The sequence below is a fragment of the Pseudomyrmex gracilis genome, unplaced genomic scaffold, assembly GCF_002006095.1.
Source record: "Pseudomyrmex gracilis isolate BER0280 unplaced genomic scaffold, ASM200609v1 scaffold_59, whole genome shotgun sequence".
Taxonomy (NCBI): Eukaryota; Metazoa; Arthropoda; class Insecta; order Hymenoptera; family Formicidae; genus Pseudomyrmex; species Pseudomyrmex gracilis.
This window is the reverse complement of record NW_018020643.1, coordinates 417,253-432,463: the sequence shown is the minus strand read 5'-3', so window position 1 is coordinate 432,463 and position 15,211 is coordinate 417,253. Positions and strand designations below refer to the sequence as shown.

Here is a 15,211-nt window from a genome sequence, read left to right as displayed (position 1 = left end):
ACAACTTGCTCTCCGCGTGCACTAGTAATCTCGTATAATAAACGTTTTTATTCGTACGGAGCTATCACTATCTGTTTCAGGGAAAACTGTAGAGTGGATGCACCCTATGTAAAAACCTATGCGACTTTAGGTTACTTGTAACTTGTCGTTAATATTAAAAAAATCTTACATTTTGCATTTACAACAAATTCACAAAATTCGATTTCCTCTTTAATCCACTTTACTGAGCTCGCGTGTTTAGACCGTTACGTGAAGAAAAATGAAAAACTTCTTAACCAACACTGCGTTATTTCCGAAGCGCAATAAAGAGCGCGATGAAAAAGAAAAAAAATGAAATTTATCACACAAAAAGAAATTAATAAGATTTTAGTGAAATAGTTTATATATGTTCATCTCTCGCCGATCGTGGTGGACGGTACTCAATTATCACGTTCGTGATATATCGTGTCGTGGAAGACGTACCGTGCGAAAGACACGTAGAAATTGTGAACAGATTGTTCGAGGAATTAATTGCAAAAGAAAAAACTATGTAGGTGTTGCACATATATATATATACCACCCACAGAACGAAAAACGAGCACGGCATCGGCGTCAAATCGCGTAAATTGCATCGCGTCTAATATCAACGGCCTAGCAATTATAGATTTGTTCGTTCGAGATTATCAAAGATCCGCAATGGATTCTTCCTCGATCTCGAAATCAACGATCAATAGTTAGATCTTTGTCTCTTTCGATCTCAACTACTTCTATATATTTATATGGTGCTTTGTATGGCAGCTATAAAAAAAAAAAAAAAACAAATATACACAAAAAAAAAAAAAGATTTATCTATGTGTGAAGATGTGCTAAAAGTGGTTTAGAGATTTGTTCTAGAGGCAGGAAGTGTGTGTTACTCGTATAGCACGTAGATGTGTGACAAGTATTTACATGTGGCGATAGTACGTATAGCAGCGTCCTTCTGTGTTGGTAGACGTTTCAAAACGGTGTAGCGATAGTAGCGCGAATAAGATGAAAACGTGCGTGGATTGGGAACTCATTTATATTCTTCCGTTCGATATAGTATCTCGCGCAAACGCATGCTCGTAGAGTGCTAGTCAAACTCGAGCCATTTGGCCGCTCTCTATGGTCGCGCTTTTCCCGGATACTCGGTTTTGTCTCGCGATTCGCGAAACTCTGTACAATTTCGACATCTCGATATGTGTTACAGTGCAAAACTTGCTGCGTTTGACTCTTTTTAGAGAATTATTAACTGACGATCGCGCGCGCGTCGACTTTTGATTGGATTCGATATTGCGAATAAAGGTATCACGAGACTTTTCGAAATAATTGATTCACTTATTTTTCGAAAACGTTGCATCAATCCCAATCGCGCGACGCGCGTAAACTACATAATTTTTAAGCGCATCGCAATCCGTACGTCCTCGTCGTTAGAGTTATCGCTTAGAGTTACCAAATGTGTGTTTTGCGCCGTATTCCGTACGAGCGTTCGATGATTAAAAAAAAAAATAAAAAAAAAATAAAAAAAAAAAAACTATTGACAAATTTATCGTGACCTGATATATTGTAAGTGTATTATCTATAGGTGTCATATGTATTACATTTAATTCGCTCGTTTGTTGCGATCGAGATAACACACGTCTGTGACGATCACGGCGATTTTACGTTTCACTCGTTGATCCTCGCTAAGGCGCGAATCGCGTTTGCAGAAATTATAACACTAGTGAATAAAAATAAGAGAAAAAAAAATAAAAAATAAAATATATTCGTGTAAATTTAAAGATATATAGAGTTACTATCTCTCTCTCGAAAGTGTTCCCATCGGATCTCTGGTTCTGTTACTGCCCCAGGACCTCCGTTCCGATGTTGTAGGAACCGAAAAAAAAAAAAACAATTTATTTAAAGATTGTATGTTATTTTCATGAGAAGTTGCGCAACTCTTATCTGTAACATCGGTGTTTTTTGTGTTTACATTAGTGTTTGATCGAGACCCGTCGCGCTCAGATAGTCCGTAGCGAAGATCTAGACAGTTGGGATATTTCAAAATATCCGATTGTGACATTTGTTGTAAATTAAGATAAATAAAGAATTTCTCTCGAAGACCAACATCGAGAGATGTTGTACTTGTCGAAAAAAACTTTTTTTGAATAGGTGTCTTTACCGACGCGATCTTGCAAAACCGTAGATTTTTTACGCTCGTACGTGCGTACGAAGACTCGTACACTGCGAGCGTAAAAGTAGCGTTACAAATCCGTCAAAGATTCAATGGACGAAGAATAGAACAGTCGTTTAAAATTAGGATAATATATATAGATATTTATGATTATATTAAGATGAATAAAATTAGTAATAAGTTCGATAGCAAAACCGACGATTTCGACAGCCGATTCCTCATTTTTTTTCTTCGATGGGTGGAATAAATTGATTGACGGAGAAAAAGAGAGAGAAAAACTGCCTATATGTAGTCGCGTAGTATCTTAAGAAGAAAAAGGTGAAAAAAAAAACGAGGAAAGGATCGAATGTAAACCGTGAGGATGTTTTAACGACGCTTCTCTGACGATTAAAAACATTTCGTTTATTTCTTTTATTCATCAGATGTTTTGTTCGAAGCAAACACACGTAACGGAGAAGAGCACAAGAAAGTGCTATCTGACAACTATTTAATTGCCACCACGAGACGGTCTGAACACGCGAGCGTAATCATAAGAATTTCAAAGTATTCACGATGTCGTACTTGTTAATTCAGCAGCTCAACCTAAGTATGATAATGTTCTTATGATAGGTTAGTTGTGATAATAAGATTAGAATTAAAACACAATGTTCGCGATTGATAAGAAAATGAATATAATATACTTGCCGCCACACATAAGATTTGCGTTCGTGTTTCATCACACAGCACCAACGATCGATACGCACGATATCGAAATTACATTTCGACCGTGTAACTTTGTATCGTGTACGAGCTGATGCAAAAAAATGCATTGTAATTAAAAAAAAAAAAAAAACAAAAAAAAAACCTCGAGAAACGGAAGACGAGAGAACTAGATGCTGGAGGGAGCAAATCAAAAAAATCTGTTACAACTTGCCTAATACAAAAAAAAAAAAAAAAAAAGACGTTATATATTCTTTGTAAATAATTTCCGACGTGTCACACATCGTGTATATTGCATATACACTTTCGAGTATCTGGAAAATATATTATATTCATCGCAAAGCCAAAGACATCATCGCCGTGCAGGGATACGCGCAAGTTTCGCGACGACTATCGCCTGTTGTGTTAGCGAAAAAACGCAAGTTGAAAAAATTGTTCTAAAGTTTTGCACAAAACAATCGAGTCGAGTGTGTCGTTTCAACTTTATACATGTATATCTCGAGCGAGACGAAGATTATTGTTACAAAAGAAACAACATATATATTTCTCGGAATATCGAGTTTGTCGCACAATTATGTTAATTATTTCATTGCACGATTCAAAGAGAAGTTTTTTATTCGAAACTGTAAGATTGAGAATCGAGATGGATGGATCTTGAGCGCATCCCTCGCATAATCTTTTGTAATAACTTTAAACCGCGACACGCTTGGCGTACATCGATTATACATTTTTAGCATGTCATTGTATCGAGATTGCAAGTTTATAGCTCGCGCGTCGAGAGAGATTACTAAATATTTAAAACATTCTGGAATCTCTTTGCTGTTCCGATTGTTGCGATTAAACTCTACAGCGTTGTGCAAAGGAGTACAATTATTTCGAGCATGATTAATCGAGAGCAAAAGATATGGCACTTATATATTATAAATGACCGAAATGCAAATTAGTTCGCATAACTAGCGTAGGCGAAATATATGATAGACATGAATAAAAAAAGAGAGTATCATTCTAAACTAATATATATATATATATACTGCTGAAATATATTATTACGTAATGGAAAAATTAACTTGCATAAATTACTTCGTGTTTTGCAAGTTTGCACTTTGAAAAAGTCTGCAAGATCTGGTGCCATTACATATATATACATATATATATATATATATATATATACATATATATATATATACATATATATAATATACATACTTACATATATATTGTACCGTTGCTTTATATAGCGTTTCTAAATGTTTTGTTTTATATAGAAATGTTTTCACGATTTCAGCAGGATTGTAAATAATTGTTGAAATAATATTTATATATTTTTCTGTGTCGATACATAATATTTATAAATTCTATTTTTATCTAGATAATAATATGAGTATAAAACAAAAACAACGTTTTTGCGATAAATGTGATGATGTGTTGTTGTTATATTTATCACGAAAAGGTGAAAAACTGCGGACGGAATGATTTTAATTTATTCAACAAAAATATTGATGATTATGTGGTCGTTATATAATTAAGAAAAAACCAGATGTGTGATTATGCTTAGGAAAAAAGACACACCGTAGTTTTTCTGAAAATTAATAAAATGCAAAATGTTTCTATTCTTGAAACACTAAGTGAGATCTAACAGATCTGTATCAAAATTTAACAATAACGTGCACAGATTAGAGAGCACCGTATTGCTTTTACGCTTGATTAACGTTTGTTTAGTTATTCAAATTATTACGAATCTGCCATAAAGTCGAGCAAAAATTATTATTTTGCTCCGAATTTTGCGAACTTTCGCGTACGTAAAGCAGTTGCAGCTTGAAATTGTAAACGACATGAAGAAGCAAGTAAAGAAAATTGCGTATGAATACGTGTGTGCTAAATATAAAATCCGAGCATCCTCTAGAATCTAAAATCGATAGAGTGAAACATTTCTTAACTGGATGAAGTTTCTTCGAAGATTCTCGGGAAGATTTTAGATGTGAAAAAGCGTGTTGTTCAACGCTTGAGTTTACAGCGAGGAGTAACGAAGAATTTGCAAGAAAATACGAGACACATTAAATTGATCTCGACGGGGCGATTTCTGATCTGAGAGAAAACCAGAAATTTTATTCCAGATTCTCTGAAGTCTTTTAATTTAATTTTGTAATTATGATGAGAGAAACAGTTGTGTATTTTCGTCACGCGGTATTAAAAAAAAAAAAAAAATGCAAAACACTTCGTAGGTCGACGACTGCGCGTGCCATTTTCTTTTTTCAAAATTACATTTTGCGCGCACACACACACACACACACACACACAAAAGTGGACACGCGGTGCAGAAGCATTTTGCACAAAGCCTAATATGGAAACGCTAACGATGTAATAGTAATAATTATGTGTAAATTGCAAATTCGCACCAAACTCACGACAAAATGTGAAAAAGAAAAAAAAAACATTACGTAGAGACCCAAAATCGTCTCTAATTTGTATTTCTTTTCTCTGCGTTCATCATCAATCAATTAACTTGTCGCGTTGGAAAGAGAAAATAGAAAGTCATTTATGTTATCTTGAATGTTTTTACTGTCTCAATTACCGTAAGTTTTTCAAATTCGAATTAAAATAAATTATGATTTATTGTTTTTGTTATCCTCGAAACTTCTTATCTTATACCGACCTCCCTTTTGTTCTTCTTAGAATTTTATTGCACACACACACACACGTTCATTTTCTCGATATGTGTGATTTTACGACGAATGTGTAATTTTAACGAATACGCGGTACGTCATGTTTAAATTGCACTGCCATTCAACGAGACATTTATATAGTTTATATTTATTTTACATACGCATTGATAAACACGGTGGTGCACTAAAGAATGAACACCAATAATGCTATCGATAATCGAATTATCGAGCACAAAGTGAACGAACAATTATTTAAATATTGTAACTAAAATCACTCACCAGCCAGCAGTGTCAATTTTTTTTTTTTTTTTTATTGACCTCTTCGTTTTTGTTGACGTTGGCTAATTACACTTGACGATAATGTTGCGCCATCCAACTCGATTAAATATTCACGACGCGTATAAATTTCATTGTGTAAGCACGACGCACTTTGAACAAAGCAGCGAGATACGCAAACAATCACTCGTTGAATAATCATTCGCGCGAAAGTTTGAGATTAGATCCGTTGGAGAAAATTTGAATAATCCAACAGCGTAACCTTGCAACGATTTTGGTAGAGCGTGAATTGTGTTGTGAATTAAAAGTGCAATATTTTTTTGTCTGGGGAACGCGAACACGATAAAATTATGACACTTCGCGTCGCTTCGCTTAACAAAACCTCTCGACCACTTTGTCCGAACTTGAACCGCGTTTGCTCTTTTTCACCGCGAACAATATTAAACGCACGCACTAACATGCTATTACAACCGATACGCGTAAAATCCTATTTGGCAGTGTGATTGTTTAACGTAACATACACAGAGTCATCTATAAGCGACGCGCGATACTACATATCGAGTGAACGTATGCGCGAGTCAGCAGAGATAATCGATCGTTTATCGGAGTTGTTGCAAAAATCGATTGGTACGCGCGAAAAATGCTTTTGTGGAATCGAAACCTCTACGGTTTCTGTTGTGGTTAAAACTACACGAGGAGGCAAAGAGAAAAAGAAAATCGAGATTTGTTGGAACATTTGTTCCAAAAAACATCGCGCATAATATTCGAAAATATTAAAGTGACATAAGATCCGTTTTTAATGATTACGTAGTCGCAATGTTTCGAATTGCATGAAGAGAAGAAAAAAATTGGCGAGCGATTTGACGAGGCAACAATGGCACATGCGTGCGACCGGTGAGTAAAAATTCACGAGTGATCCGAATTGTTAATTTACTTTATTTGCGATAATTCGGCAAAATGTACAGCAAAAAGAGTTCTGTTACATTTTGTGTGAGAGACAGCAACACACAACTGGTGATACTCGTTATTATCGGATTCGTGAAACGATTCTTTTTTACTTTACTGACGCGAGAAAAGTTAATGCAATTTCTTCTCGTGCGTTCAACAACAATCTGATAATCGTATCGTCCCGCGAGCGATATTCGTTGAAACGATAAGTGCATAAACGAAAATCGCGTGTCTTCTCTCGCCCATCGTCCACGATCGAAGCTTGAGGCGATTGTCTGCGTGTCGCGATTAATCCTCCCATTCCTATAAATTAAAGCTTTGTAATTTTTGTTAATAAAAGAAATTGTTTGCTAATATTTTTGTTGCAATCTACAACAACATGCAATGGCACATGAACAGTATTATTAACTTAGATTTAAATATCTTGCTATAAGAGAATCTATAGCATACGTTTTTTGTTTCTTTTGTTCATCTTGTTAATGTAAATATACAAAGTTTTTTGTCATTTATATGTATATATATATTACTTGCGTAATAAATAATGCGAATATATTGTATATTGATGACGTGCATCGGAAATGAGAGGATTAATAATATAAAACAGAGTCATAAAAATATGAGACAAAAAGAGAGAGAGAGAGAGTGTGAGTGTGAGTGAGTGAATGAAACAAGTGAGTGAGTGAGAGAGAAAGTAGAAAAGAAAGAGTACACTAGCATTTAAACTGCAAATTGGTCGCGGACGATAATTAGTTGCTTAGCGATTTTAGCGTTAAGTAATGATATAAATAGACACCTACCTTTGTATTATTGTACACCTCGCGCTAGAGTTTGGCGTAGCACGAATTTTAAACGCGCTAATGTTACGCACTTCTCGGCGACGATTATTATATCGCGCGTGTACAGAATATGTTATATATGTGAGAGATAAAAAGAGGAAAGAGGGAAATGTTAACTAGAGCTAGACGTTGTAGATGATAAAAAAAAAAAGCTTTAGTGTATATAGTTTTGTAAAGTGTTAATTATATAGTATGCGAGAAAACCAAAATATATATATGTATATATATATGTATATATTTATATACACATGTATGTATATGTGTGCATATACATACATATATATATAAATATATATATATATATACGAAACACTCGCTACACGAAACGTATATAAATCTGTACGTTTTCTAGCTAATATAATTAAGCTATCTAGCTATTATAATTACATGAATTGTCGTTGGCGATCGAATACACATAAAAATTGGAAAAAACCGTCGTTTCGTTAACCATATAGTTGTGCATACTAATTAATATATATCGTACGTGTAAGGTCGCGAGGAACGTTGATGATTATATATAAATATATATGATATGTGATATACGCGTTAATTTTAAGCTGTCACTAGAGAATGTCTTAATATTAAATATTATAGTGCCACATTATGCATATTTTCATCACTTTTTACTTCCAAATACCTTTTTCCATTTTAATAATGTAATTAAGTATTAATTGGGTATAATATTCTCTTCTTGTGTGAATAATATATATCTTTTTACATGTACACATATATATAGTATCTTCCCAGGAATCTCGTGAAAAGAAGAGACAGCTATAAGGTAAAAAAATACTTTTGCGTATATAAAGCAAAACTTATATGCAAAAAGGATTATAAAAATATAAACGGAAAAATTTTTTAATTTATATAGTTTATTTGAAAATACGCATATATTCACATTTCACATTTGACGTCACATGTGGCGACGTTACGTGTTATCAATGCAAGTTTTCAATTTTAGTAACAGTTGCAGCGATCGGTTGGACAATTCGACGGATAACGCATGCATCTTCTCAAACAGTATTGGTCCGCTCCCGGCTTATCGGCGATATCTCCAATAGCGTCGCACGTGTTTCTGCAAACACATCGAAAGCACAAATTAAGAGGTTGTTTGAACAGCGATTGCATGTAATTGCATTAAAAGTTACAGGACAGTTGTGCATAGTCGTTTACGCGTGTAATCGATCTCTCGATTTATTCTGAATCAATTATGATTTATTGCTTGAACTCGAGTATATCGAGTTTCAATACTCACAGACAATGACAGATGCCTGGCGGGCAATTAGAGGGAATACGAATGCAATTCACTTGACACCAATTGGTCATATTTTGCCTGTATCGATAAGCCGCAGTCGGTTCGCACACTTGAACTCTGTAAAATCACAAAGCACATGTACGCCATCGGAAACAATCTATAATCTTCGCGCGTTCGATAATGATAACACGTTACGGAAAAAAAGTTTTCGTTGTTATAGGCAAGAAGAGATTAGTTTATACTATATATAGCCAGCGAGAAAAACATTTGCTAAGCCTGTTAAATTTTGTTGCAAAATGTTTTGTTTCGCTTTGTCAACAAAACCTTTTGTTACTAAAACAAAAAATTCACTAGACTTACTAGAATTAGCAAATTGTGTTCTTGCTGACCATATTATAATAGCAAAACTTTTCTTTCCGTGCATGCGCGTAAATTCTCACCTCAATGGTTCCGCAAGCGGTGTGGTCAAAAATTTCGGTACAATGGAATACAATTCGGAAATGGTGTTTTGATATATAAACTGCGGCGGTATTCCACCGGTGCTCGTGACAATTCTCACGTCGGCACAATTACGGAACGTTTCCGGTCGTCCGCAACCAACGGCTTCGGTGCCGTTTTCGCATGTGCCCCACATATTGCCTATATGAAAAAAAAAAAAAAAAAACGCAGAAAAGAATTAAACTTATTTTTCTTTCAGATAACACAGGAACGATGTAATATTCAATATAATACGTGCCGGTAAGATAATTCCATTGTATCTCACAATGTGAACATGTCACGTATGGAGGCAACGTTACGCTGTATGTAATGATGCCTTTTTTTCCAATCTCTCGTGGAATTTCAAATCGAACGTCTTGCGTCCCAGACACGTACAAAGGGTAACTTGTAAGTATTAAGATACATTAGTGTGATAATAAAATAAGAATAATTAAATATTCAAAACAAAAAATATTACAACACTTACGAGTCGAAACACTCTTGAGTTGCTTCTTTCGACGGATCGTTAGTCGGGCATATGTACATTTCGAAATGTCCGTAGTGATTGGCTGTTAGTTCGACTTCAACTTCAATGTCCTCCAAAACAGATTATACTGACATTGAATTTAATATTATTATTACAAATCTTTTAGAAATACAGTAGAAATCTTCGATAACTCCAATCTCAATGGAAGAGCTAAAATCTTCGAGTTCGTAGAGGTTTCGACTTATCGAGAAGTTCTTTTTTCCTTTCCGCGGAGCAGAAGAGAATGAACAAAATTTTCGTCTTACAGAGCTTTTCGAGTTATAGAGGTTCGAGTTATCGAGGTTTGACTGTATATACTCTGCGAGAATTATGGAAATAATTTATTATTATTGAAAAAATCAACAGTGGGGGGGGGGGGGCAATTAATTTAGTATTTGACATAGAAAAATATCAGAAATTACGTTACCTGGCCAGAGAGGTAGTGCCTAACTATTGTACCTTTGCCGAACTCACCACCTGCCTCGTGTGGACGAGGTTCTTTCAAATGGTAAGCATCGCCGCAAACTCCGCATTTGCCCTTATTTTGCTCCCAATGTACTAAAAAGATAACAACACATGAATGTCAGATTCAGCTGACAATTATACAACAAATTAATTGTAGATAAAAAAAAAAACCTGCGTATCCTCCGCAGAACAACTCATTGTCATTATAGTCCACGGGATTCGGATAGCCGAAGCGCCACATCGCGTTTCTACTCGGCGGCTGCATCAATCTGCCATGTCCGTTAATCTTATCAAGAACCTTTTTTTTTATGATGCAATGAAAGTAAGAAATAAAAATGTTATGTAAGAATAATTGTTGTTCTTTTTGCGATACGACTATGTATTATATATGTGCTACGTCATTAAATAGATGGCCTCTCGTTACTTTTACTTGTGCTTAAGGTATTAAGGGCACGTCTGCGGGAAAGTGTTGTGAAATGGCAAATTGCACACGAGGCTGTTGAATACTCTCATTTAACGAGTATCTTTCAAGACGAATTCGTTACGAACTTTCGTTGCCAACGGCAAAAAAAAAAAAGAGAATCCGGACATTCTTCAATTTTCGACGCGTAAATTTATGAAAAGACAGGCGTGACGAAAATCCCAAAGCTTATGTTAATGATATCGATCACGTGCAATTTGTATTAAACAAAAAAACTGGTCTTACTTCTATGAAGAGATAAGATATTGCGAGAGAGAAAGAGAGGAAGACGTTGTTCTGTCGATGCCTGGCGATCCTCATCCTTTCCTAAAATCAAATTATTATTATGCAATATGATGATTAATGAATCGAATTTTCATTCACAAAAATAAAATAAATGATAAATAAATGATATAATAATTCTTTTTTATTTCTTTTACTTTAATTTTTATATATATCTTCTTTCATTTTTATTTTTATTTATATACATGACGAAGCATAGAAACTTAGTTTCGAAGTATAATAGATACGGTCCGTTGAACCTATTGTAGAAAAACTCTTTGAGAGATTGTTTTTCCTTGTCAATAGATTGAAAAAAAATCTACTACGAAGCAAATAAAACGATATACGATCACTGAATTGTAAGAAGTTGAATAATTTGCGTAATCTGGATTTGAAAATTATATTAAAAATTCTAATTAAGAATAAAAAATTCTAATCGAGATAATAAGTTTCCGCCTTCGGAATAGATGGGAGCGAGATTATGACGGAATATAAAATCGCGAAACGTACGTCCTTGAATCAGCTGGCAGGAGTCAAATCTTGCGTAAGAAAGTAAGACGACGTGTATTGTGCCAATGATGTCGTTAAAATGGCGAGTACGTTATATCGCGTATTAATTAAACAAGACACGTATTGTGGATAAAGATCGGTATCAAGGATCATTCCGAGCAATCTTTTAGCAATTAGGTCTCCAGATCAATTTATGAAATTTGTTCATCGCTCAGCTTTGCTCACGCGTATCTACGCATTCATTAAAATTTATTGCCGTCGTTAATCAAATGCTAACATAACAATTAGCATATTGGAACTCTAGAATTCACTAATCGGTTACGTAAACACGTTGTTGATGAGTGTTGGCACGTGACAAGATGTGATATACACAAACATCATCTAAAGTGTTGGCTTTCGTTAACCGAGACTGTGGTGGTGAATCATTTTAAAATATCTGTGTCTCTCAAGTGCGTAGCTCAAGCACACAGCTAATTGCAGATTCTGAATATTAATGAGATGGAATTTTTAATGAGGTGATACGATTTACAAGTACGGAGTTGGAAAGAAAACATGACGGTAATGAGCTTAATAAATTTTGAGATCCGAAAGAGGGATAAGAGAGAGTACCTGTGCCAAATGTGTTAGTAATCTCTACGTAGTACGTGCAATTGATTGTGGTATTATTTTTTGTTCGTCGTATACATGTATTCAAATTTTACCTGTGTCTCTCTTTTGTAATATTAATCATAACATGATAAGACAGGTGGTTTAAACAAGTCGAAAGAGAGTAGTTGCGCGAAACAACAGAGATTCTTGGAGCTACAATGAAATGCATATCTGTTCCCCGTGGATCGAATAAAACGAATGATTTGTCGCATGTAAAACAAGGCCGGTTAACCTTCGCGTCGCGGAATGACTTTATATCTCGATAATATCTGCTGTTGAACCACAATGATAAAGAAAAGAAGAAAAATAAAAGCTGATTTCTTCGAAGGGTTCGGAGAATTTGCATTCGCGGACGGGCGTAGGTGTGCGTCACGTAATGAAATTCAAAACGACGACGTCGCGGGACAACGATCGAAAGCATAAATTCAACACTTATCAACGCGAGATTGTTTAGTTAATAATAACAATATCTTTCCTCGCGTCTTTTCGGTCTCTCTCGATGATCTCCCGGCACTCCCACGGAGACGAGAGATGATGACACTTTACTGTGCAAACAAATCCGGATTTAAAAGAAACGGTACTAATCACGATCGTAAAATGCAAAATGAACGGAGACTTTTTGCGAAAAAAAAGTCAACCGAATCACATTCTGGATTTTTTGCGCGGAGTTAACGACCGAAAGTGAATGCCCTTAGGATATTTGTGCGTATACAATATAGTTTTGTATATTGTGTTCGATAATTTTTTTTCGTGAATTTAGAATTCGTGTCTGATGACGAGAGATTTTTTCATTATATAATTTTTAAGAGTTAGTTTATTTAAAATTACATATTAAAACGTATATAGACCGGTATTCATAGTCGAATCTTACATTTAAGATCGTCTTTGGGTGCTCTGTCAATCAATGAAACGGTTCGTACATGATCTGAAGATAAGCTTAAGATCGAAAAATTCGACTATGTGAATATCGACTGTCATAAAGTCATTTTCTTAGCCGTGCTTGTATATATTTTTATTAATTTACTGAATTATTTGTACATGTGTAAATATACATATATATATTGACTGGTTTTATAATCTCTCGGTTCGCAAATATATGTGAGACGAATGAAAAAAAGTGTGAAGAAATAAGCTTAACAAGCACGCACAAGCAAAAAGTAATCGCACAATATATATATATATATATATATATAAATACAAATTCTCCTTGATGTGCATCGTATTCACTTTGTATATCGGGTCGATCGCGTGATTCGAAAGTTGCAGTCATAAATTATTGGTCATTCGCTAAGTGTCCACTGTCTTATCGCTTGATAAAAAAAAATACTTTGACTTATAGATTTACTTGTACTACAATAAAATAATTAGACATGTACGAAAAACGCGGGACATACGTAAATTTGTGAACAATACGCATTAAACATGTGACATGTGTTTGTTGATAGAAATAGATAAATAATTGAAGAATTATCGAAAAGTATAAGTTTGTTCTTTAAAAAAAAATCAGACAAAGTCAAAATCAATTCGAATTCCGTTCGTGGGAGAAAAAGAAATGATACGATTAATCGAGGGCCACAGAACTCGAGGACCTCTTATCTGACCGCAATTTGCCGAAATCGGATTCGTCCGGTTAAATTGTTTTCGGAATACCGGCAAACTCGCAAAACAAGAGAGAGAGAAAGGAAAAAAGAAGAAGCTGAAACTTCTCCCGTTTCCACATACCAAGGTCGAGGGAATGCAACAAGTTCATCTAAGAAGAGACGAAAAATGTAACTGTCTACTGTTTTTCAAGATCTATCCCTCTGTCTGCGGGATATAAATAAGAACGTACCAATATAATTGGCAAATAATCGGATGTACTAGTTTGTGCACAAATTCTCTCTCGAGTCTTGAAATAACAAAAAGCGATACTAAAAAAAAAAAAATCCACATTTATATTTAGATACGTTTTAGAGAATAATTTTAATCTTATATATATATCAGCTTTCGCGCACACACGGTATTCTCTGCATTACATTAATGAAGTTATGTGATATAAATGATACGTGAAGTATATAAATATATATCAGTACTGTAAGTCACATACTTACCCGACTGCACGTCGTGCTCGGATTGACAATTGATTTTTAAGTAGGTGAAAATTGAGGCGGAAACGCGGTCGCGCGTTAAAAGGATGTGTGTCTACTCGCGGATGAATCCAGGAAATCAGTTCTTCGCGCGGTCAGACGTGCTCACTTGCGATCGCGAGCGCGAGTGACAATATTTGCGCGCTGCGCGCGGGTTCCGAGCTGCCCAAAACCACGACCACCTCCATGGGCGAAGAACCTGAGGCGTGGTTTCTAGGTGAGTCGGATGGGTTAGTGTATATAAGTGGGGAGTTACGAAGAGAGGAAACTGGAAAATCTCTGATCGCGGGAACGAACGACATTTGTTCGAAAATAACGCAAGCAATTTTTCGACGAAAGATTGAACAATCGTTCAAATGAATTTGCTTTTGTTTTTTGTCAATAAAATGGTATTTTTTTAAATTATCGCACGTCGTAGTTACGTATCTTTTAACTGCAGGCGACAAATTGGTCCAACTTTCGTCCGAAACCTGAATTGAATAACTGACTTCTTTTTGCACTTTCTGTCTGGAAATAAAAAAGTGATTGTAATTGATGGTCTGTCTTCCGTCTTTTGTAACGAGGTCGAGCGCAGTACAAATACTGCACCAATGTATACGGTGGTATACATTTTCGACTGTGTGTATTTAACATGTGACCACTGATGTGTACGTACATTTAAACGCATATCGTACAATTGTAGTCATTGCGACAGCAATGGAGTGAGATGCAAATGCGTACGTGTATAACTATAATAATATATTATCAAAAAAAAAAAAAAAAAAAAATTGTATGAGTAACTGATTTAAATAATAACGAATAATGAAAAGGAAAAAGCACGATTTCGGTACTTACACTTTCACCAAAATCATCAAGCTGTACACACGTGGTATT

At 35.1% G+C, this 15,211-nt stretch overlaps 2 protein-coding genes across 7 annotated transcripts in view; one reads left to right on the top strand and one right to left on the bottom strand.

Moving 5' to 3' along the window:
- LOC109854112 overlaps positions 1–8,196 on the top strand; it is a 33,083-nt gene extending 24,887 nt beyond the window's left edge. For all 5 annotated transcript variants that reach the window (XM_020426899.1, XM_020426900.1, XM_020426902.1 and 2 more), the window contains one exon: positions 81–8,196. In XM_020426899.1, the coding sequence (XP_020282488.1) occupies positions 81–141 (61 nt within the window). In that variant the 3' untranslated portion in view covers positions 142–8,196. The remainder of the gene's footprint in view (positions 1–80) is intronic.
- Positions 8,197–8,449: 253 nt separating this feature from the next.
- On the bottom strand, positions 8,450–14,522 carry LOC109854113. 2 transcript variants are annotated; one of them, XM_020426903.1, is made up of 9 exons: positions 14,303–14,522; positions 11,019–11,099; positions 10,484–10,610; positions 10,275–10,405; positions 9,809–9,918; positions 9,581–9,726; positions 9,285–9,483; positions 8,845–8,961; positions 8,450–8,664 (listed from the first exon to the last, which is right to left on the bottom strand). In XM_020426903.1, the coding sequence occupies exons 2-9, from the start codon at positions 11,091–11,093 to the stop codon at positions 8,547–8,549; spliced, it is 1,023 nt and encodes a 340-aa protein (XP_020282492.1). In that variant the 5' UTR covers positions 11,094–11,099; positions 14,303–14,522; the 3' UTR covers positions 8,450–8,546. The 2 variants fall into 2 exon arrangements, with proteins under 2 accessions (XP_020282492.1, XP_020282493.1); XM_020426904.1 differs by lacking the exon at positions 14,303–14,522 and having other exon boundaries at positions 10,484–10,581; positions 11,019–11,100.
- Positions 14,523–15,211: the final 689 nt, after the last annotated feature.

Coding starts and splice junctions, on each gene's coding strand:
- LOC109854113 (XM_020426903.1), bottom strand. CDS start 11,093: ATGAGGATCGCCAGGCATCGACAGAACAACGTCTTCCTCTCTTTCTCT. Junction 9,484..9,580: donor ACAATGGAATTATCTTACCG/GCACGTATTATA, acceptor TTTTTCATATAG/GCAATATGTGGGGCACATGC. Junction 8,665..8,844: donor CCAGGCATCTGTCATTGTCT/GTGAGTATTGAA, acceptor ATGTGTTTGCAG/AAACACGTGCGACGCTATTG.